The sequence below is a fragment of the Balaenoptera musculus genome, chromosome 1 (genome assembly GCF_009873245.2).
Source record: "Balaenoptera musculus isolate JJ_BM4_2016_0621 chromosome 1, mBalMus1.pri.v3, whole genome shotgun sequence".
Classification (NCBI taxonomy): domain Eukaryota; kingdom Metazoa; phylum Chordata; class Mammalia; order Artiodactyla; family Balaenopteridae; genus Balaenoptera; species Balaenoptera musculus.
Genome location: NC_045785.1, coordinates 134690557 through 134714217, shown reverse-complemented (window position 1 = coordinate 134714217; position 23661 = coordinate 134690557). Strand labels below are relative to the sequence as shown.

Here is a 23661-nt window from a genome sequence, read left to right as displayed (position 1 = left end):
CCTAATATATATCTTACAGGACTGTTATAAGAATTAAACGAAATGACTAGTGTGAATGGTTTGGCTCTAGAAACATACTAAATGCCACCTCCTTTCTTTTCAACCTAGTGTGCTCACTGAATTTTCCCATAATATTGTACAGAATGCATCAATAATGCAATTATTTCAATGAACACAGTTACACTTTTGTTTAAGCACTATAACTCTATAAGTAACATGTGCAGTGTTATTAACTTAGACAAATTGCTTAAATTGCTCTAATTATTATAGAAGACAAATGTAAAGAAGGGCCTTTATTCACTTTTCCTTAGATTTTTCATTTTGCTCCCAATAAAGCACAAATATAAAACTATATTTAAAATTTAATCTATAAATTAGGGACTTCCCTGGTGGCGCAGTGGTTAAGAATCCACCTGTCAATTCAGGGGACACGGGTTCAGGGGGGAAGATCCCACATGCCACAGAGCAACTAAGCCCGTGTGCCACAACTACTGAGCCTGTGCTCCAGAGCCCATGCTCCACAACAAGAGAAGCCACCGCAGTGAGACGCCCATGCACGGCAAAGAAGAGTAGCCCCTGCTGGCCGCAGCTAGAGAAAGCCCATGCGCAGCAACGAAGACCCAACACAGCCAAAAATAAATTAATTTATTAATTAAATTTTAAAAACATCTATAAATTAACAAAGGCTTCTTGTAGCCTCAACCCTCAACAGTTGGAGTCGCTTTTTCCATGACTTAAGTGAATTGAGCTTTACCTTAGTTGACAGCAGTATGATGAAATGCTTAGTATATTTATTCCAGCCTTTTTCATTGAGGTAAAGTCTTTTAGCCAACATGACGTTATTTCTTTCAATTATCTATTTTTAGAAAGTACTAAAATTAGGAACCTAAAACATTAACAAACCATTGTAATTTTTTAAACCCAAACCAATTTCACATATCAATTTTTCATTGAATCATTAATTCAATCACAATTTCTTATTTAAATCATGAACTAACTTGAATCATAAATTCGTTTTCTGAAACTACTGAACTGGAACCAAATTGAACATAGTATATAGCAGAGGTTCTCAATTTTTATCTCAAAACCCCTTTATACTCTTAAAAATTATTGAGAACTCCAAAGAGCTTTTGTTTATATGGATTATATCTATTTTTATTTATTGCACTGGAAAACTGAAATTATTTAAAATATGTATTTGTTAATTCACTTAAACATTAATAAGCCCATTATATATTTAACATAGTTTTTCTGAAAAATAACTATATTTTCTAAAACAAAAAAAATTAGTGAAAAGAATACGTAGTTTCACATCTTTACAAATCTCTTTAATGTTTGCTTTAATAGAATAGAGCTGGATTTTCATTTGTTTTTGAATTCAATCTGTTGCAATATCCCATACCATGTAGCTTCAAGAAAAATCCACTGTACATTCATATCTGAATGAGAATGAAAAAAGCAGATGATAACTCAGTGTTACAATGACACTAGTTTTCACCTCATGAAGGGTTTTATGGACCTTCAAGGGGGTCCATGGACCATACTTTGAGAACCACTGATATACTGAATCAATTATATAGTCATTCAGTGAATGACTGACTGTTCAAGACACTGTGCGTATATCGGTGAACAAAGTCCTTATTTTCAGGGAGTTGACATTATAGCTGTTATTTCCTATTAGGGATGATCCAACACAAAGCCCCATTAATTCAAGGTATTCTTCTACAGAAATCTCTTACCACTGGTCAGTTAGTTCTCTACCGTTTAAATACTTCTAGAGTGAGGGAACTCACTTGTCATCTTTTTTTCTCCTACTGAACATGCTAGCTCCCAGATTTGTTTCTTTTTTCTTTTAAACTGAGGTATAGTTGATGTACAATATTATATAAGTTTCAGGTGTAAAACATAGTGACAGACAATTTTTAAAGGTTATATTCCATTTATAGTTATTATAAAATATTGGCTATATTCTCTGTGCTGTACAATGCATCCTTGTAGCTTATTTATTTTATACATAGTAGTTCGTACCTCAATCCCCTACCCTATCTTGCCCCTCCCCCTTTCCCTCTCCCCACTGGTAACTACTAGTTTGTTCTCTGAATCTGTGAGTCTGTTTCTTTTCCAGGTTTGTTTCTTATATTACATATTTACTTTCACAATTGTTTTCTCCGACATGTCAGTGTCCCTTTTAAAGTTCTGCATCAGAATGGAACATCTGTGTCGTAGATGAGGTCTGACTATTAAAGAGGAAAATGGGATAAAAATTTGAATCTGTTGAGGGTCATAATTTATTGTTAATATTATAATTCTCAGATGTGAAATTAGGCAACCAACCAGCAAACATTTTAGAAAAATAGAACACTGTATTGTGGGACATTACTACTTTCCTAAAGCATCACTATAATTGTCCACAGGCTGCTATATTTCAAGTCAGTTGTCATCTTGGGTACCAAGGTAATAGAACCAAAGTGAGTTATCAAGTGATCGTAATACAGTTACATTATGTAAAAAAATAAGAACCACTTTCCCTAGTTTATTAGTGTATAATTAAAGTTGAAAGTTTTAACATGTTCACAAACAACAGAAATAGAATTCTGGCTCATACTCATAGGTTCTGGTGGAAAAAGAGCCCTTAATTGGACAATAGCCAGCTATCCAATAGAGAAAAAACAAAAGAAAACAATGTAACTTTTCCTTTTCAAGGCCCATAATAGAATAGCTGCATTATTCATCAATTAAATATACATCTTCATTTTTTAAAATTTTGTCTACATGGAAACAACCTAAATGTCCATCAGCAGATGAATGGATAAAGATGTGGTACACACAAACACAAAATGGAATATTACTCAGCCATTAAAAAGAACAAATTAATGCCATTTGCAGCAACATAGATGGACCTAGAGACCATGTGAAGTAAGTCAGACAGAGAAAGACAAATATCATATGATATCTCTTACATGTGGAACCTAAAAAAAAAGTACAAATGAACCTATTTACAAAAGAGAAATAGAGTCAAAGATGTAGAAAACAAACATGGTTACCAAGGGGGAAAGAGGGGTTGGGAAGGATAAATTGGGGGATTGGGATTGACATATACACACTACTAAATATAAAACAGATAATGAATAAGAACCTACTGCTGAATAGCGCAGGGAACTCTACTCAGTACTCTGTAATGACCTACATGGGAACAGAATCTAAAAAAGAGTGGATATATGTATATATATAACTGATTCACTTTGCTGTACAGCAGAAACTAATACAACATTGTAAATCAACTATACGCCAATAAAAAATTAATTAAAAAAATAAAAAATTTTAAAAAAAATTTAAAAAGATATATATATATACACACACACAATGAAATATTACTCAGCCATTAAAAAGAATGAAATAATGCCATTTGCAGCAACATGGATGGACCTAGAGATTATCATACTAAGTGAAGTAAGTCAGAAACAAAGACAAATACCATGATATCACTTACATATGGAATCTAAAATATGACACAAATGAACATATCTACAAAACAAAAACGGACTCACAGATATAGAGAACAGACTTGTGGTTGCCAAAGGTAAGGGGGATCGGGGAGGGAATGATTGGGAGTTTGGGATTAGCAGATGCTAGCTATTATATATAGGACAAATAAACAACAAGGTCCTACTGTATAGCACAGGGAACTATATTCAATATCCTCTGATAAACCACAATGGAAAATATGAAAAACAATGTATATATATGTATAACTGAGTCACTTTGCTGTACAGCAGAAATTAAACACAACATTATATATCAACTGTACTTCAATAAAAATTAAAAAATAAAATAAAATTTTGGGGACTTCCCTGGTGGTGCAGTGGTCAAGAATCCGCCTGCCAATGGAGGAGACATGGGTTAAAGCCCTGGTCCGGGAAGATCCCACATGCCGCGGAGCAATTAAGCCCATGTGCCACAACTACTGAGCCTACGCTCTAAAGCCTGCAGGCCACAACTACTGAAGCCTGCGCACCCTAGAGCCCATGTACCGCAACTACTGAAGCCCATGCACTCTAGGGCCCGCATGCTGCAACTACTGAGCCCACGTGCTGCAACTACTGAAGCCCGCGCATCTAGAGCCCATGCTCCGCAACAAGAGAAGCCACCAAAATGAAAAGCCTGCACACTGCAACAAAGAGTAGCCCCCACTCACCGCAACTAGAGAAAGCCCACATGCAGCAACGAAGACCCAACGCAGCCAAAAAAAAAAAAAGTAAAAAAGAAATTAAAAATTAAAATAAAAATAAATAAATAAAAATTTTGTCTAGATTATTGAAAACTGTAAAATGAAACTTTATCTAGCCAAAAAATAAGTTACAATTTCAGACGAACCAACCTTTACGGACAATTCATATGTGGCTGAGTTCCAGATATCTCTTTCTGCCATTAACTGTTTAATATCACTCTCCATCCTTCCTCTTTGTAATGTATATAAGTCATGATATTCTTCTACAATTCTAAAAGAAAAATTTAAAAACAGCAATATAAATACATATTTTAAAAAATAACTTTGTTCTAAAGTAGGCAATTTGTTCCTCTAAAACTCATCACAAGGTAATTATGGTATAACTTCTGGATACATTAGTAACACTAATATACAGTGAAATAGAAGAAAAAATACTCACATTTCATGAATAAATCTTACAAAGGTCCTAAAGTAAAAAATTCAATATATTCTTCCCTGCTCTAAACACTTTTCATCACATTCTTCTTTATTCACTAGAATTTTCACACCATGGTACTCCAGTGGTATAACAACACTATATCTAATGAAAAATTCTGAATACAAGTAGTAGTAATATAGCTGTTTTCATTTATTTTTTTCTCACAGAATTTAGGATTCTTTATTAAGAAGATACAAAGGCACAAAGCCCAATAATTGTGAGCTACATTTTAAAATTATATATAATTAGTATAAGATTTAAAGAAATTCTCTACCAATCAACCAAAAGCTTAAGTATAATTAAGTACATTTTTCTTAAATCTTTTTTCTTCTTGTTTACCAGAACATACCTTTTCCTTCTAACTTACACTGAAGCTTCTTTTAGAATTAAGAGCCCTTCTGAGATTAAATACAAACACAGAAGTTGTAAAGTGATTGGCAGCCTTTCACAAACCTTTTGAAACACTTCCTCCTAAGGAATATTAACTTTTCTGTAAGAATAAAAGGCCAGTGACACAAAATTCTTCTAATTTTGTTGAAAGCCATTAACCGCCAACATCAGTTCCTAAAGCCTCCTTCTATTTGGAGGCTTCCACGTGTTCAAACTGAGAAAAAATTAATCACTGTAGGTGGCACACAGATGAATATATATATAAAAATTCAACAAGCAATAACCTTAAGAATTATGCACTTTACTATCTAAAAGACCTCAATTTTAAAAAGGGAATTAATGACCCTTATTTATCTTTTTTTAAAAATATCTTTATTGGAGTATAATTGCTTTACAATGTTGTGTTAGTTTCTGCTGTACAACAAAGTAAATCAGCTATATGTATACATATATCCCCATATCCCCTCCCTCTTGAGCCTCCCTCCCACCCTCCCTATCCCACCCCTCTAGGTTGTCACAAAGCATCAAGCTGATCTCCCCGTGCTACGCAGCAGCTCCCAAAAGCCACCCATTTTACATTTGGTAGTGTATATATGAATCACCCTTATTTATAACAGCCAAAGAAAAAATTCAGAAACAATCTGAATGTTCAACAACAAGGGACTGGCCAAATAAAATATATAATGCAGCTCTATGATTAAAATACTCTGTAGCTAATTAAAGATCATGTTCTTAGGACTTCCCTGGTGGTGCAGTGGTTAAGAATCTGCCTGCCAATGCAGGGGACATGGGTTCAAGCCCTGGTCCGGGAAGATCCCACATGCTGTGGAGCAACTAAGCCCATGAGCCACAACTACTGAGCCTACACTCTAGAGCCCACGTGCCACAACTACTGAAGCCCACACTCCTAGAGCCGTGCTCCGCAACAAGAAAAGCCACCGCAATGAGAAGCCTGTGCACCTCAACGAAGAGTAGCCCCGGCTCACCGCAACTAGAGAAAGCCCATGCATAGCAATGAAGACCCAACGCAGCCAAAAATAATTAATTAATTAATTAATTAATAATTTAAAAAATAAAAAATAAAGATCATGTTCTTAATACTCTGGTACATAGGAAAAATTTTTGTGTACAACATAAAACAAGAAAACCCAAATGATAATAGTACATATTCAGTTTATATCATTTTTATAAAAAATATATAGAAAAAAGAAAAATATATTGAAATATTAATAGTAGTTAACTGTAATTGTGAATGTTTTTAATTTTCTTATTTATGTTTCTGTAGTTTCCAAATTTTCAACAAAATAGTCATTATAAGAAAAAAATATTATCTACAATATCTAATCACACACACAAAAAATGAACCATCATACTTCAGAACCATCAATGTTTAAAGAAAATGAGATTTTTTTTCTGTCTTTTCTTCCCCTTCTCTCTGATTTTAGAAGATGTTTTGTTCTGATAATCGACATTAGCACAAAAGAAAATTCTAATTTATTTATTTTTTAAAGATTTATTTATTTTTTATTTTTAAATTTTATTTTATTTTTAGCTGCATCGGGTCTCAGTTGCAGCACACAGGATCTTCATTGTCGCGTGTGGGATCTTCATTGAGGCATGCGGGATCTTTGCTGTGGCATTCAGGATCTAGTTCCCTGACCGGGGATTGAACTCAGGTCCCCTGCATTGGTAGAGCAGAGTCTTAACCAGTGGACCACCAGGGAAGTCCCGAAATTGTGATTTTTAAAAATTTATTTTCGCTTGTCTGTGTTTTCTAATTTTCTAAGGCACATGTACTGCTTCTATGATAATAATATTTTAAATCAACTAAATAAAAAATTAAAATGCAATCAAATATATCTTTTGATACATACCCAAGAGCTTCCTAGTAATCAGAACTCTAACAGAAAACGAAATAGAACATGAAAATGAAATAGAATAGAGGTTAGCAAACTACAGCCTGTGGGTCAAACCTGGCCCACCACTTGTTTTTATATAGCACATGAGCTAAGAATTTTACTTTTTTTATTTTTTATATATTTGATATACTTTTTATATTTTTTAATGGTTACAAAACAATAGGAGAATAATATTCTGTAACACATGGAAATATTATAAATTCAGATTTCAGTGTCAATAAATAAATTTTATTGGAACACAATCATGTTCTGGTATTGTCCTTGGCTGCTTTTGCACTACAGTGGCACACATTACAAAGGAAGAGTTGATTGAGTAGTTGCATCAGAAACCATAGCTCACCATCTGGCCCTTTACAGAAAAAGTCTGCTAACCCCTGAAATAGAATAAAAACATTAGGACCACAGTAGAGTCACTAAAATCTAAAAAAGAACTAGACTCACACTACTAACTAGGAAAATGCAAACAAAAACCAGGTACATTTCATATCTATCAGACTGATAAAAGATATGAGGCAAAAGGGAAATCTCATACACTGATTAGAGGATATACTGGTACAACTACTTTGTGGAGCATCTGGTAACATCCAGCAAGACAAGGCTATGCATATCCTATGACTCAGTAATTCCACTTCTAGGTTTACCCCCCTGGAAAATTCTCACACAAGGAAGACACAAGATGTGTATTACAACAGTGTGTGGAAGAGTTAATATATACAATGAACTCTAACATATATTAACTCCTTCAAGCACTGTTGTAATTCAAAAAACTTCAAATGCTTCTAAAAATTTTTATTTCTTGAAATAAGGTGTGAAGCAAGTATGACATAATGGCTAACATTCGGTAACTCACCTGGCATTCTTTTCAGCGTCTAAAAGAGCTTGTGCCAAAGCTCTGTGGGCCTTCTCTGCTTCCTTTGTTAATTTCATATCATGTGCCCGAACCAAACACAGCTCCCTGAAATAAAGCAAGGAAATTTTGTATTCATAGTTGAAGATTTTGAAAATGTTTCTACCTAGGAAATCAGATTTATACTCAGGAATCTTCTCAGTTATCATGTGTACATCTCTTCCTAGTTTTTCTACCTTATAAACCAAATCAAGAAATCTAGTGTTCATTCAGGTGGACTCTTACCAGGTTTGGAAATGGTATCAGACTGGCTAGAAAAGGCAGAAAGAAGATGGGGAGGATTCTTTAGAATGGAGTGAAGGCAGATGCTGGCAGGCAAGGCCTTAAGGCTGCTCTATCCTACCCTCTGACATGCCTATCCTATCCTCTTCATTCTTGCCACTAATCATCTTGCCACAAGGTTGGTTGATCACTAAATGTGATTGCTATTATATATAATGTTTATTCTCTTTGGGATTTGAACCTTAACATCCATAATCACGGCACTGCTCTGTAAACCAAACTAAGATAAGCATCTCTATTTTGGAAGGAAGAACAAGAGTCTTTTCCCTATCAAACATACAACAGAGCCCTAGTTTTGTGTTAACCTGTGTAACCCGTTTCTACAGTTATATTCAGGTCTTTCTGTTCTCTTGCAAAACACGAAAAGAGAATCAGAGAGTCCTCACCTTTAATCATTCTACTTTCTCTGAGTATTTTTTACTCTCTTTAGAGACAGGGCTTTGATAAGCACAGTTTTTACCTGGTCAGTTCCTCAATAACATTCTTAAAATTGTACAGTTCTTCTAAAATGCGCTGGTCCATCACTCGCTGAGTTACCATGTCTTTGTAGAAGTCAGTCATATGCCAGGCAATTTGGTCAAGCATTTGTACATACCGCTCTCTGTATGAGAAAGAAGGAAAACAAGACATCATGCAGAAGAAAAGGAAAAACGAGCCAGAAAATATGTGAGAGAGAAAGTAATGTTAGGGAAAGAAATAGTGAACAGATACTCACAAAAGATATGTGGGGAGAAAAAGACAGAAAAAGAAAAGGATCTAGGCTGTGAATTCCTACCATGCTCGTGAACGAATGAGCATTCCAAGTGAATGAACTGTGGAGAATTTTAATCAGAGTTATAATTATTTGGAATATAATGTCTGAGACGTAAAACAAAATAAGGACTTTTTAATTTCTTCTTCTAAATTATAAACTCTATCAGGATAAAAACTATGTCTTACATATTTACACATTTACAACATCTAACAGAGTGCCTTGAATATATTAGAATTTTTCTAAATAGTTTTTTTGTAAATAGTTGAATTCATGAATAAAACCACTTTCTCAAACTGACCAAAATGTAAAAAGACACCAACTGTTTAAAAATAAACAAAGACAAAGAAGTCTTTAAGTACTAAGAAGTAATTTCTCTTGCTTCTGAATAAAACCAAACAAAATATTTGGAAATGATCACAGATGATAAATTATAAATACCGTAACTGAGCAGTCTTCATTTATTTTAAAAGTGATCTAGGTATTGTATTCTAAGCCTGAGACCCTAGAATTTTAATATCTTTGAGTTGAAATAATCATTTAGCTTGATCTCTCACCCACTGACAAAAAGAATTATCCAGCCCTTGCTTAAACACTTAAAGTGACAGGGAGTTTATCAGCTCAATGTGCAGCTCATACATTGGGACGTATCAATTTTTAAAACACCTTCTTTAGGACCTTCCCTCATGGCAATATAGGGACAAAATATTCTGAAGGGCCTTCCCATTACAACACAACTATATCCATGATAAAGCATACTTCTTGAAGGATTACTGGGCTCACAGAAAGAAATAGAAGTCTCTAGGGATGAAAAAACAACAACAAACTAAATACGGTAAGCTAACAATGGAGTGGGAGGTGGTAACCAGTATTCACTAGGAAAACCCAAGGTCAGAGGTGGCCCAGTAAAAATACCAACATTGGGTCCCAGAGACTAAGCCTTGGGCTTTCTTCAAAGTGGGCAACCTGGGAGTAGGACTATTGGATGAAGCCAAGATTCCAGAAAAGAAAAAATACAAATCATCTCTTCAGGAAGCATCCATGATTTATACCCTGAGGATTTCATGATTAAGATTAGCCAAATATTAGTCACATAAGCAAAGACTGGAAAATACTGATGTAAATAAACCATCATGAATGAGACGCAGAAGAAACAACACACAGTAGATTTAGATACCAATGGTCTTCATATATTAGAATTATCAGATTTAGAATACAAAACTATGCATGAAATGTCTGAGAAATAAAAGATGGAATTTAAACATGAATAAGCAACAAAAAACTTATCAAATATGGTGAGACAGATATGGACACAAACCAACAGAACTCTCAGGGGAAAAACGTAATTATCAAACTGCAAAACTCAATAGATGAGTTACAGCAGAATAGACGTAGCTAAAGAGGGTATTAATGTCCTGGAAAAAATACCCAGAATGCAGCACAGAGACAAGGAGGTGGAAATTATGAAATAGAGATAAAGAGACAAAGAGCATAGAATGAGAAGATCTAATATGTCTAATCAGAGTTCCAGAAAGAGAAAACAGAGAGAATAGAGAATTCATCAAAGAGATCATCACTGATACTTCTCCAAAACTTATGAAGGACATTAATTTATACATAGGATCGTGGTACAGATATAGGTACAAGAAATAAAAAAAGAAATCCAGAGGAACCAAATACATTCTCCTTCCTAAAATAACAACGACAACAACAAAAAAAGACACAGTATGTGAAACAATTTTTGAGACACTGGGTATCAAGCAATGAAAGAAAGTGATTACTGAGACACCAGAAATAAATAAGGTAAGCACTATGATTGCTCCAACTTGCTGGCCTGAGAGAGTTTTCAGGCCATGCAATAAGGAGATGGAACCCATGAGGACCCCACTGGACTCCCTAATTTAAGGAGACAGAGCTAAGAGTCTAGAGAGATGAAAGTGGCTAGAGTTCAGAGGACAAGCTACCAGGTAGAAAAGAGCTGCACAGAGAGACCTCTGGAGGTCTACAGAGGGACCCCCTCAAGTATTCGGCTAAGTAATGATCAGGGCATAAATGTAAAGAAACTATCTGAGACCAGGGAAAGAACCATCTGAAAGGATCAAAGGTAAGAGTGCCTGGCACTCACACATGGCTCAAAATCATGCCTGTTCCGCCTAGCCAAACTGGAAAAATTCATGATTCATGGGGAAGAGGATAAAATACAAAGAAAAGTCTAGTCTCAGTATTCAGGAATAATTAGCCCTAAATTGAGCACTGTTCTGGTCCTGCCTAAAGGTCCCAAAAGGTCAAACTGTTTTCAAGTAACAGTTGTGTCCCAGAATAAAGCTCAAGAATATTTTTAAGAGTACAAAAATACATAGCATCTAATAACGTAAAATTCACAATGTCTGCCATTCAATCAAAATTATCAAGCATGCAAAGAAGTAGGAAAACACAACCATGAGGTGAAAAATCAATCAATCAAAACTGACCCAGAAATGGCATAAATGTTAGAATTAACAGAAAAGAACATTAAAAGTTATCATAACTATATTCCATATGTTCAAAAAGTTAAGGAGACATGGATAGTAGTTTTTAAAAGACCCTAATTGAGCTTCTAGAAATGAAAACTACAGCATCTCAGATGAAAATATCACTGGGTGGGATTAAAAGCAGATTAGATACTGCAGAAGAAAAGATTAGTGAACTTGAAGATACAGAAATAGAAGCTATCCAAAATGAACAGAAAAAGAGAAAAAAATAATTTAAAGATTTCACAACATCAGTGACTTGTGGGATAATTTCATTATTAGTGGCCTAAGATATATATAAATAGACTCCCCTGAAGAGGGGGAGGGCAGAAAAAATACTTGAAGAAAAATGAGCCAAAAAATTTCCATATTTCATGAAAAATATAAATTCACAGATCCAAAAAGCTCAATGAATACCAAGCATAAGAAACATGAAGAAAACTACACCAAGACACATCATAGTCAAATTGTTCCAAAGCAATGATATGGTGCCCAGAATTTAATGAATTCCACAAAATAATGGTCAGGAAATTTTTCATCAGATTAAAATTCAAGTGAGAGTAAAGAAACCAGTCTGGAAAGACCACATAACATATTACCTCAACTGTATGATGGTCTAGAAAAAAGGATAGAGACAGTAAAAAGATCGGTGGTTACTGAAGGTTCAGGGTGAGTGGGGATGGGAAGGGAGGAGGGATAAATAGGTGATGCGCAAGGGTTTTTAGGACCGTGAACTATTCTGTATGATACTGAAATGTTGTGATACCAACTGATACCATATTTTGAAATCAACATGGACAAATTACTGTGCTTTCCATGTGTAGTATATTTCACTAAGAAAACTTGAAAGAACTGGGGATATTTAGCCTAAGTAACAGAATGCATAAGAGGAAAGACAAAATGGCTGTTTTCAAATATTTAAAGAGCTATAAGGTGAAAGAAAGAATGGACTACTTTTGAAGATTTTCAGAGTACAAAATTAGGATTAGCAGGTAGAAGTTATAGGAAGGTAGATTACACTTATATAAAGAAGGTGTTTAAATTTTTTCTTATGTGAAATTTGATACACAAAGTAATATGGGCAATGTAAATGAGGAATCACAATGATGAGATGACTACTGACGAACACTTCGTAATTTTTATTGAGATATAATTTACATGCCATAAAATTCACCCTTTAAAAGTGTATGATAGGGCTTCCCTGGTGGCGCAGTGGTTGGGAATCTGCCTGCCAATGCAGGGGACACGGGTTCGAGCCCTGGTCTGGGAAGATCCCACATGCCGCGGAGCAACTAAGCCCGTGAGCCACAACTACTGAGCCTGCACGTCTGGAGCCTGTGCTCTGCAACAGGAGAGGCCGCGACAGTGAGAGGCCCGCGCACCGCGATGAAGAGTGGCCCCCGCTCGCCGCAACTGGAGAAAGTCCTCGCACAGAAACGAAGACCCAACACAGCCAAAAATAAATAAATAAATTTATTTTTTAAAAAGTGTATGATAATGTGTTTAGTACATTCACAAAGTTGTGAAACCCTCAACCTATCTAATTCTGGAGTATTTTCATCATCCTCAAACACCTCTTAACGGTACCCGTTAGCAGTCACTCTCCATTCCTCTTTCTCTCATTTCCTGGCAACTACTAATCTACTTTCTGTCTAGATTTGCCTCTTCTGGACATTTCATATAAATTGAGTCATACAATATGTGATCTTTTGTGACTAGCCTCTTTCACATAGCATAATGTTTTCAAGGTTCATCCATGGTAAATCATGTATCAGTACTTCATTCCTTTCTATGGTTGAAAAATATGCATTTGTCAAAACCCATAGAACTGTATAACAAAAGACTAAACCTTAATGTAAACTATGAACCTTAGTCAATAATATTGATATATTGGTTCATTAATTATAACAAATATACTACATTAACACAAGATGTTAATAATGAGAGAAACTGTATACAGAGGAGGGAGGGGTATATGGAAACTCTCTGTATTATCTGTTCAATTCTTCTGTAGATCTAAAACTATTTTTTAAATAAATTTATTTATTTTATTTATTTATTTTTGGCTGCATTGGGTGTTTGTTGCTGCACGCGGGCTTTCTCTAGTTGAAACGAGCAGGGGCTACTCTTGGTTGCGGTGTGTGGGCTCCTCGTTATGGTGGCTTCTCTTGTTGAGGAGCACGGGCTCTAGGTGCACAGGCTTCAGTAGTTGTGGCGCATGGGCTTAGTTGCTCCACAGCATGTGGGATCTTCCCGGACCAGGGCTCCAACCCGTGTCCCCTGCATTGGCAGGCGGATTCTTAACCACTGCACCACCAGGGAAGTCCTAAAAATTTTTTTTTTTAAACTTTTTATTTTTTAAAAGAAAGTAAGGTGAGCACATTTTTAAAAAAATGAATAGGCAAGTAACAAGCTGGGAGAAAATATTAAGTATAGTCAATCCTTGAACACTGCAGGGGTTGGGGCGCCCACTCCTCTGCAGTTGAAAATCTGTGAACAGTCATCCCTTGGTATCTGTGGGGGATTGGTTCCAGGACCCACTGTGGACACCAAAATGCAACGATGCTCAAGTCCCATAGTTAGCCCTCTGTATCTAAGGTTTGAAATCCACAGATTCAATCAACCATGGATCATGTAGTACTGTATTTATTAGAAGAAAAAAAAATCCATGCTTAAGTAGGCCCATGCAGTTTAAACTCACGTTGTTCAAGGGTCAGCTGTATGTATATTTTTAAATACATTAAAATATATGTAAATATAAAATAAAATTATATATATAACAAAAGACTAGTTTCGGAGATGTATAAAGAACTCTTAAAGCTCAATAATAAAAAGACAAACAACCTGATTTAAAACTAGGCAAAAGATTTTAACAGACATTTCACAAAAAGAATATATGGTCAATAAGCTCATGACAAAGTGTTCAACATCAAGAGTTGGCAGGGAGGGACTTCCCTGATGGTCCAGTGGTAAATAATCTGCCTTGCAATGCAGGGGACGTGGGTTCGATCCCTGGTCAGGGAACTAACATGCCATATGCCACGGGGCAACTAAGCCTGTGTGCTACAACTACTGAGCTTGCATGCCTCAACTAGAGAGACTGCATGCCACAAATTACAGAGCCCATGCGTTCTGGAACCCGCGCACCACAACTACAGAGCCCACCTGCCCTGGACCTGCACACCACAACTAAAGAAGAGAAAAAAAAAAACCCACATGTCACAACTAGAGAGAAGCCCACACATCACAACAAAGAGCCCATGCACCGCAACAAAAGATCCACATGCCTCAACAAAAAAGATCCCACGTGCTGCAACTAAGACCTGACACAGGGCTTCCCTGGTGGCGCAGTGGTTGAGAATCTGCCTGCTAATGCAGGGGACACGGGTTCGAGCCCTGGTCTGGGAAGATCCCACATGCCGCGGAGCAACTAAGCCCGTGAGCCACAACTACTGAGCCTGCGCGTCTGGAGCCTGTGCTCCGCAACAAGAGAGGCCGCGACAGTGAGAGGCCCGCGCACCGCGATGAAGAGTGGCCCCCGCTTGCCGCAACTAGAGAAAGCCCTCGCACAGAAACGAAGACCCAACACAGCCAAAAATAAATATAAAAATAAATAAATAAATTAAAAAAGATTAAAAAAAAAAAAAAAAAAAAAAAAAAAAAAAAAAAGACCTGACACAGCCAAAAATAAATAAATAAATAAATCTTAAAAGAAAAAAAAAAGATTTGGCAGGGAAATGTAGGTTAAAAGCATAATAACATACTATTATACATCCACCATAATGTCCAAAATTAAAAAGAACTACATAACTAAATGTTGGCAAAAATATGGAGCAACCAGAACTCTCACACACTGTTAGCAGGAGTATATAATGGTACAAACACTTTAGGGAAAAGTATGATATGATTATCCCCCCTTTTTTTTCATATATATATATATTTCTAATAGATCTTTATTGGAGTATAACTGCTTCACAATACTGTGTTAGTTTTTGTTGCACAACAAAGTGAATCAGCCATATGCATACACACGTCCCTATATCCCCCGCTTCTTGAGCCTCCCTCCCATCCTCCCTATCCTACCCCTCTAGGTCATCACAAAGCACTGAGTCGATCTCCCTGTGCTGTGCTGCTGCTTCCCACCAGTCAACTATTTTACATTTGGTAGTGTATATATATCGATGCTACTCTCACTTCATCCCAGCTTCACCCTCCCACCCCATGTCCTCAAGTCCATTCTCTATGTCTACCTCTTTATTCCTGCCCTGCAACTAGGTTCATCAGTACTTTTTTTTTTTTGAGATTCCATATATATGTGTTAGCGTACAGTATTTGTTTTTCACTTACTGACTTACTTCACTCTGTGCAAGAGACTCTAGGTCCATCCACCTCACTACAAATAACTCAATTTCATTTCTTTTTATGGCTGAGTAATATTCCACTATATATGTGCCACAACTTCTTTATCCATTCATCTGTTGATAGACATTTCAGTTGGTTCCATGTCCTGGCTATTGTAAATAGTGCTGCAATGAACGTCGTGGTACATGTCTCTTTTTGAATTATGGTTTTCTCAGGGTATATGCCCAACTAGTGGGATTACTGGGTCATATGGTAGTTCTATTTTTAGTTTTTTAAGGAACCTCCATACTGTTTTCCATAGTGGTTGTATCAATTCACATTCCTACCAACAGTGCAGGAGGGTTCCCTTTTCACCACACCCTTTCCAGCATTTATTATTTCTAGATTTTTTGATAATGGTCATTCTGACTGGTACGAGGTGATACCTCATTGTAGTTTTGATTTGCCTTTCTCTAATAATTAGTGATGTTGAGCATCTTTTCATGTGCCTCTTGGCCATCTGTATGTCTTCCTTGGTTAAATGTCTATTTAGATCTTCCGTCCATTTTTTAACTGGATTGTTTGTTTTTTTGATATTGAGCTCCATGAGCTATTTGTATATTTTGGAGATTAATCCTTTGTCTGTTGTTTCATTTGCAAATATTTTCTCCCATTCTGAGGGTCATCTTTTTGTTTGGTTATGGTTTCCTTTGCTGTGCAAAAGCTTTTAAGTTTAATTAAGTGCCATTTGTTTTTGTTTTTATTTCCATTACTCTAGGAGGTGGGTCAAAAAAGATCTTGCTGTGGTTTATGTCAAAGAGCGTTTTTCCTATGTCTTCCTCTAAGAGTTTTACACTGTCTGGTCTTACATTTAAGTCTTTAATCCATTTGGAGTTTATTTTTGTGTATGGTGTCAGGTAGTGTTCTAATTTCATTCTTTTACATGTAGCTGTCCAGTTTTCCCAGCACCACTTATTGAAGAGGCTATCTTTTCTCCATTGTAAGTTCTTGCCTCCTTTGTCGTAAATTAGGTGCCCATATGTGTGTGGGTTTATTTCTGGGCATTCTATCCTGTACCATTGATCTATATTTCTGTTTTTGTGCCAGTACCACACTGTCTTGATTACTGTAGCGTTGTGGTACAGTTTGAAATCAGGGAGCTTGATTCCTCCAAATCTGTTTTTCTTTCCCAAGATTGCCTTGGCTATTTGGGGTCTTTTGTGTTTCTATACAAATTGTAAGAGATTTTTGTTCTAACTCTGTGAAGAATGCCATTGGTAGTTTGACAGGGACTGCACTGAATCTGTAGATTGCTTTGGGTAGTACAGTCATTTTCACAATATTGATTCTTCCAATCCAAGAACATGGTATATTTCTCCAACTGTTTATGTCATCTTTGATTTCTTTCATCGGAGTTTTATAGTTTTCTGAGTACAAGTGTTTCTCCACCTTAGGTAGGTTTATTCCTAGGTACTTTATTCTTTTCGTTGCAATGGTAAACGGGAGTGTTTCCTTAATTATTCTTTCTGATTTTTTGTTGTCGGTGTATAGGAAAGCCAGAGATTTCCATGCATTAATTTTGTATCCTGCAACTTTACCAAATTCATTGATTAGTTCTAGTAGTTTTCTGGTGCCATCTTTAGGATTTTCTATGTATAGTATCATATCATCGGCAAAGAGTGACAGTTTTACTTCTTCTTTTCCAATTTGTATTCCTTTTATTTCTTTTTCTTCTCTGATTGCTGTGGCTAGGACTTCCAGAACTATGTTGAATAAGAGTGGCAAGAGTGGTCATCCTTGTCTTGTTCCTGATCTTAGTGGACATGCTTTCAGTTTTTCACCATTGAGTATGATGCTTGTTGTGGGTTTCTCATATATGGCCTTTATTATGTTGAGGTAGGTTCCCTCTATGCCCATTTTCTGGAGAATTTTTATCATAAATGGGTGTTGAATTTTGTCAAAAGCTTTTTCTGCATCTATTGAGATGATCATATGGTTTTTATTCCTTAATTTGTTAATGTGGTGTATCACATTGATTGATTTGCATATATTAAAGAATCCTTGCATCCCTGGGATAAATCCTACTTGATCATGGTGTATGATCCTTTTAATATGCTGTTGGATTCTGTTTGCTAGTATTTTTTTTTATAGATTTGTTTTCGTTTGGGGTATAGAATAATTGAGTTCTATTTATTTATTTATTTATGGCTGTGTTGGGTCTTCGTTTCTGTGCGAGGCCTTTCTCTAGTTGTGGCAAGCGGGGGCCACTCTTCATCGCAGTGCACGGGCCTCTCACTATTGCGGCCTCTCTTGTTGCGGAGCACAGGCTCCAGACGTGCAGGCTCAGCAATTGTGGCTCACGGGCCCAGTTGCTCCGCGGCATGTGGGATCTTCCCAGACCAGGGCTCGAACCCGTGTCCCCTGTATTGGCAGGCAGATTCTCAACTACTGCACCACCAGGGAAGCCCTGTTTGCTAGTATTTTGTTCAGGATTTTTGCATCTGTTCATCAGTGATATTGGTCTATAATTTTCTTTTTTTGTGGTATCTTTGTCTGGTTTTGGTATCAGGGTGATGGTGGCTTCGTAGAATGAATTTGGGAGTGTTTCTCCCTCTGCAATTTTTTGGAAGAGTTTGAGAAGGATCGGTGTCAGCTCTTCTCTAAATGTTTGATAGAATTCACCTGTGAAGCCAACTGGTCCTGGATTTTTGTTTGTTGGAATATTTTAAATTATGGTTTCATTACTTGTGATAGGTCTGTTTATATTTTCTAATTCTTCCTGGTTCAGTCTTGGAAAATTGTACCTTTCCAAGAATTTGTCCATTTCTTCGTGGTTGTCCATTTTATTGGCATACACTTATTTGGAGTAGTCTCTTATAATCCTTTATTTCTGCAGTGTCAGTTGTGATTTCTCCTTTTTCATTTCTAATATTATTGCTTTGCGTCCTCTCCCTTTTTTTCTTGATGAGTCTGGCTAAGGGTTTATCAATTTTGTTTATCTTCTCAAAGGACCAGCTTTTAGTTTTATTGCTCTTTGCTATTGTTTTCTTCGTTTCTATTTTATTTATTTCTGCTCTGATCTTTATGATTCCTTTCCTTCTACTGACTTTGGGTTTTCTTTGTTCTTCTTTCTCTAGTTGTTTTAAGGGTAGGGTTAGATTGTTTACTTGAGATTTTTCTTGTTTCTTGAGGTGAGATTGATTCTTCCCTCTTAGAACTGCTTCTTCTGCATCCCATAGGTTTTGGGTCGTCGTGTTTTTGTTGTCATTTGTTTCTATGTATTTTTTAATTTCTTCTTTGATTTCTTCAGTGATCTCTTGGTTATTTAGTAGCGCACTGTTTAGCCTCCATGTATTTGTGTTTTTTACAGTTTCTTTCCTGTAATTGATTTCCAATCTCATAGTGCTGTGGTTAGAAAAGATGCTTGATACGATTTCAGTCTTCTTAAATTTTCCAAGGCTTGATTTGTGTCCCAAGATGTGATCTATTCTGGAGAATGTTTCATGTGCACTTGAGAAGAAAGTGTACTCTGCACTTTTGGGTGGAATGTTCTATAAATATCAATTAAATCTATCTGGTCTATTGTATCATTTAAAGCTTGTGTTTCCTTATTTATTTTCTGCTTGGATGATCTGTCCATTGGTGTAAGTGGGGTGTTAAAGTCCCCTACTATTATTGTGTTACTGTCGATTCCTCCTTTCATGGTTGTTAGCATTTGCCTTATGTATTGAGGTGCTCCTATGTTGGGTGCATAAACATTGATAATTGTTATATCTTCTTCTTGGATTGATCCTTTGATCATTGTGTAGTGTCCCTCCTTGTCTCTTGTAACAGTCTTTATTTTAAAGTCTATTTTATCTGATACGAGTATTGCTACTCCAGCTTTCTTTTGATTTCCATTTGCATGGAATATCTTTTTCCATCCCTTCACTTTCAGTCTGTATGTGTCCCTAGGTCTGAAGTGGGTCTCTTGTAGACAGCATATATATGGCTCTTATTTTTGCATTTATTCAGCCAGTCTGTGTCTTTTGGTTGGGGCATTTAATCCATTTACATTCAAGGTTATTACCAATATGTATGTTCCCATTACCATTTTCTTAATTGTTTTCGGTTTGTTTTTGTGGGTCTTTTTCTTCTCTTGTGTTTCCTGCCTAGAGAAGTTTCTTTAGCATTTGTTTTAAAGCTGGTTTGGTGGTGCTGAATTCTCTTAGCTTTTGCTTGTCTGAAAAGCTTTTGACTTCTCCAGCAAATCTGAATGAGATCCTTGCTGGGTAGAGTAATCTTGGTTGTAGGTTTTTCTCTTTCATCACTTTAAGTATATCCTGACACCCCCTTCTGGCCTGCAGAGTTTCCGCTGAAAAATCAGCTGATAACCTTATGGGGATTCCTTTGTATGTTATTTTTTGTTTTTCCCTTGCTGCTTTTAATATTTTTTCTTTGAATTTAATTTTTGTTAGTTTGATTAATATGTGTCTTGGTGTTTTTTTCCTAGGGTTTATCCTGTATGGGACTCTCTGTGCTTCCTGGACCTGGGTGACTATTTCCTTTCCCATGTTAGGGAAGTTTTCGACTATAATCTCTTCAAATATTTTCTCAGACACTTTCTTTTTCTCTTCTTCTGGGACCCCTATAACTTGAATGCTGGTGCGTTTAGTGTTGTCCCAGAGGTCTCTCAGATTGTCTTCAATTCTTTTCATTCTTTTTTCTTTATTCTGCTCCTCGGTAGTTATTTCTACCATTTTGTCTTCCAGCTCACTTATCCGTTCTTCTGCCTCAGTTATCCTGTTATTGATTCCTTCTAGTGTATTTTTCATTTCAGTTATTGTGTTGTTCATCCTTGTTTGTTCTTTAGTTCTTCTAGTTCTTTGTTAAACATCTCTTGTATTTTCTCAATCCATGCTTCCATTCTATTTCCGAGATTCTGGATCATCTTTACTATCATTACTCTGAATTCTTTTTCAGGTATATTGCCTATTTCCTCTTCATTTATTTGGTCTTCTAGGTTTTTAACTTGCTCCTTCATCTGTAACATATTTTTTTGCCATCACATTTTTTTTTTTTTTTTATGAGTGGGATTGTGTTCCTGTCTTACTGGTTGTATGGCTTGAGGCTTCCAACACTGGAGTTTGTAGGCTATTGGGTAGAGCTGCGTCTTGGTGCTGAGATGAGGAACTCCATGAGACCTGACTCTGATGAATATTCCCTGGGGTCTGAGGTTCTCTGTTAGTCCAGTGGTTCAGACTTGGAGCTCCCACCGCAGGAGCTTCAGCCCAACTTCTGGCTCATGAACCAAGATCCCGCAAGCCGCATGGGGTAGCAAAACAAACCAAAAACTAACAATAACAAAGTAAAAAATAAAATTAGACCAGGAAACTAACAGATATGTTAGAAAGAATATAACAATTAAAATATAGGTGAATCAACAACCAGAAGGTACATCAGTACCACAATAGTAAAAAAGGGGAGGAGGGATAGTAAATAGTAAAAAAAAGGAAGGCCTTGGCTGTGGAGGGCAGGGCCTAAGCAAGGGTGAGCTTTGGGCGGTGGGCGGGGCCAATGCTCAGGACCCACAGGGCTGGAAAAGGCCCTGGGGGTTGTCGGGGGTGGGGCTTAGGCTCAAAGAACAGACGGGGCCCAGGCGTGCCCCCCACCCCTGGTCTCAGAGGGCAGGGGACCTCACCTGGGAGCCCAGCAGGCTTCCTGGGCTTGAGTGGGTGGGGCAAACGCCCTCCTCTCCTCTCCTGCTCCTCCAGTCTGGGAGGTCCCCTCCCGCCTGCCTCTCCTGATCTCCCCTGCCTCAGGGTCACTGATCCTGTCTGGTCTCCACTTCTCCTCCCCCCTCAGTCCCCCCATGTCCTACCAGTTCACTTTGGGGTTCCTCCCGTCTCCTTGGGTATCAGAGTCCTCCACCAGCAGCAGGCACCCTAGTTGTGGGGAGATGCTAACTCCACATCTTCCCACACCGCCATCTTGACTTCACCCCTTGATAATTTCTTATAAGAATAAACTTAAATCAGGACTTCCCTGGCGGTACAATGGTAAAGACTCTGTGCTTCCACTGCAGGGGGCACAGGTCCGATCCCTGGTTGGGGAATTAAGATCCCGCATGCAATGAGGCATGGCCAATAAATAGATAAACTTAAACTTACTTTATGATGTTTTGTACAACATGGGGAATATAGCCAATATTTTTTAATAAGTGTAAATGGAAAGTAATCTTTAAAATTTGTATAAAAATAAACAATTTTTGAAAAAATTAAAAAAAACAAACTTATGAAGTAGCAATCCCGTTCCTACATATTTACCCAAGAAATGAAAGCATATGTTCACAGAAAGATTCTTACAAGAATGTTCACAGTAGCTTTATTCGTAATAGCCCCAAACTGGAAACAGTGCCCATCAATAGGAAAACAGATAAACTGCTTTTTGTTCCATTCATACAATGGAATACCACTCAGCAATAAAAAAGAACAAACAGCCCATATATGCACAATGTGGATGAATTTCAAAAGCATGCTCTGTGAAAGAAGCCTTACATAAAAGAGTATATACTGTATGATCCCATTTGTATGAAGTTCCTAAATAGGCAAAACTAATCTAAGATTCAAAGAAGTCAGAACTTCTGGAGAAGCAGGGGTGGGCATTTCCAGGGAAAGAGCATTAAGGAACTTTGTGAGGTGACCATAATACCCTATATCTTGATAAGGGTTTGGGTTATTTAAGTGTATGTATCTGTCAAAAGTCAACAAATGCAGACAAGATTTGTTCACTTTATTATATGTAAATTTTACTTAAAACGGAAAAAAAGGCAAATAAATAATGAACTCTGATTAATGATGTACATGCTGAAGTATTTGAAGGAAATACACTGATGTCTGCATTTTACTTTGAAGTACATGAAGTTGGTGGATAAATAGAAGCATGGCTAGATGGACAGACAAGCAATAAAGTGAGAACAGTATAATGTTAATGGCAGAATCTAGATATATGTGTGCTCACAGCAAAATTCTTTCAATTTTTATGTGGGTATTTGGAAATTCCCTTAATAAAATATTGGAAAAAATAAAAATAACAATAACTGAAAAATGTCAGATGGCTACATCCAAAGATATTTATAGTGTCAACCAAAAATAATTACTGCAGTAGCCCTATTTCTGTGTAATCTGAGTCTTATTCAGCTTATAACCAATCTGTCAGTTATTCTTCCCTCTATAAAAAATGGTTATTATGAACCTCTGTTTCATATGAAACCCTCCTTCTACAGTAACAGGCCTAAGAGACACTTCACTCCCAATCATAAAAGAATATGGTGTCAAACATCCAAACAGAAATCACCTTAAGGAAGTTCTCAATCAATATATTTTTACTATAGAAAATATAATAGAAATGCACTTAGGTCCCTTATTATCAATAGAGTAGAGAAGTTACTTCTGTGATTTTCTTAAAAGCAGATATAAATATAATTCTAATATAAAATTCAGGAGGAAACTGGAGTACTCCAATAACAGCTCTAACCTGATTTTGGATAGTAGTTCTCCTCTATCTGCACAGTCCACACTGACTTGTCGAATAAGTTCATGAAATACTGTATTATAAATGGTCTGTTCCTTCTTTAATATATGAAGTAGTTTGTGCATCTGGCAAAAGATAAGTAAGATAATCAGTATTTATCACAGTCTTGCCAGGAAAAAACATCTTAGGAGGTAAGCACTCAATGTGAATAAGTTTTAGAAATACCTTAATTAATTTGTTCACTTACATTTTCCTTTATAAACATATATAAAAAATGATACATTTAAAAAAAATCTATGTCTAATCATGCACGTCTTTATATGATGCACTGAGAAAGTCACAA

At 36.5% G+C, this 23661-nt stretch overlaps 1 protein-coding gene across 3 annotated transcripts in view; it reads right to left on the bottom strand.

The window, feature by feature from the left end:
* Positions 1–23661, bottom strand: part of AXDND1 (axonemal dynein light chain domain containing 1) — an 82957-nt gene that overhangs the window by 47947 nt on the left and 11349 nt on the right. For 2 of the 3 annotated variants that reach the window (XM_036833073.1, XM_036833064.1), the window contains exons 9-13: positions 23322–23443; positions 8665–8805; positions 7866–7970; positions 4379–4499; positions 755–856 (exon numbers count right to left, since the gene is read on the bottom strand). In XM_036833073.1, the coding sequence (XP_036688968.1) occupies positions 755–856; positions 4379–4499; positions 7866–7970; positions 8665–8805; positions 23322–23443 (591 nt within the window). The remainder of the gene's footprint in view (positions 1–754; positions 857–4378; positions 4500–7865; positions 7971–8664; positions 8806–23321; positions 23444–23661) is intronic. The other variant, XM_036833081.1, reaches the window with a different exon arrangement.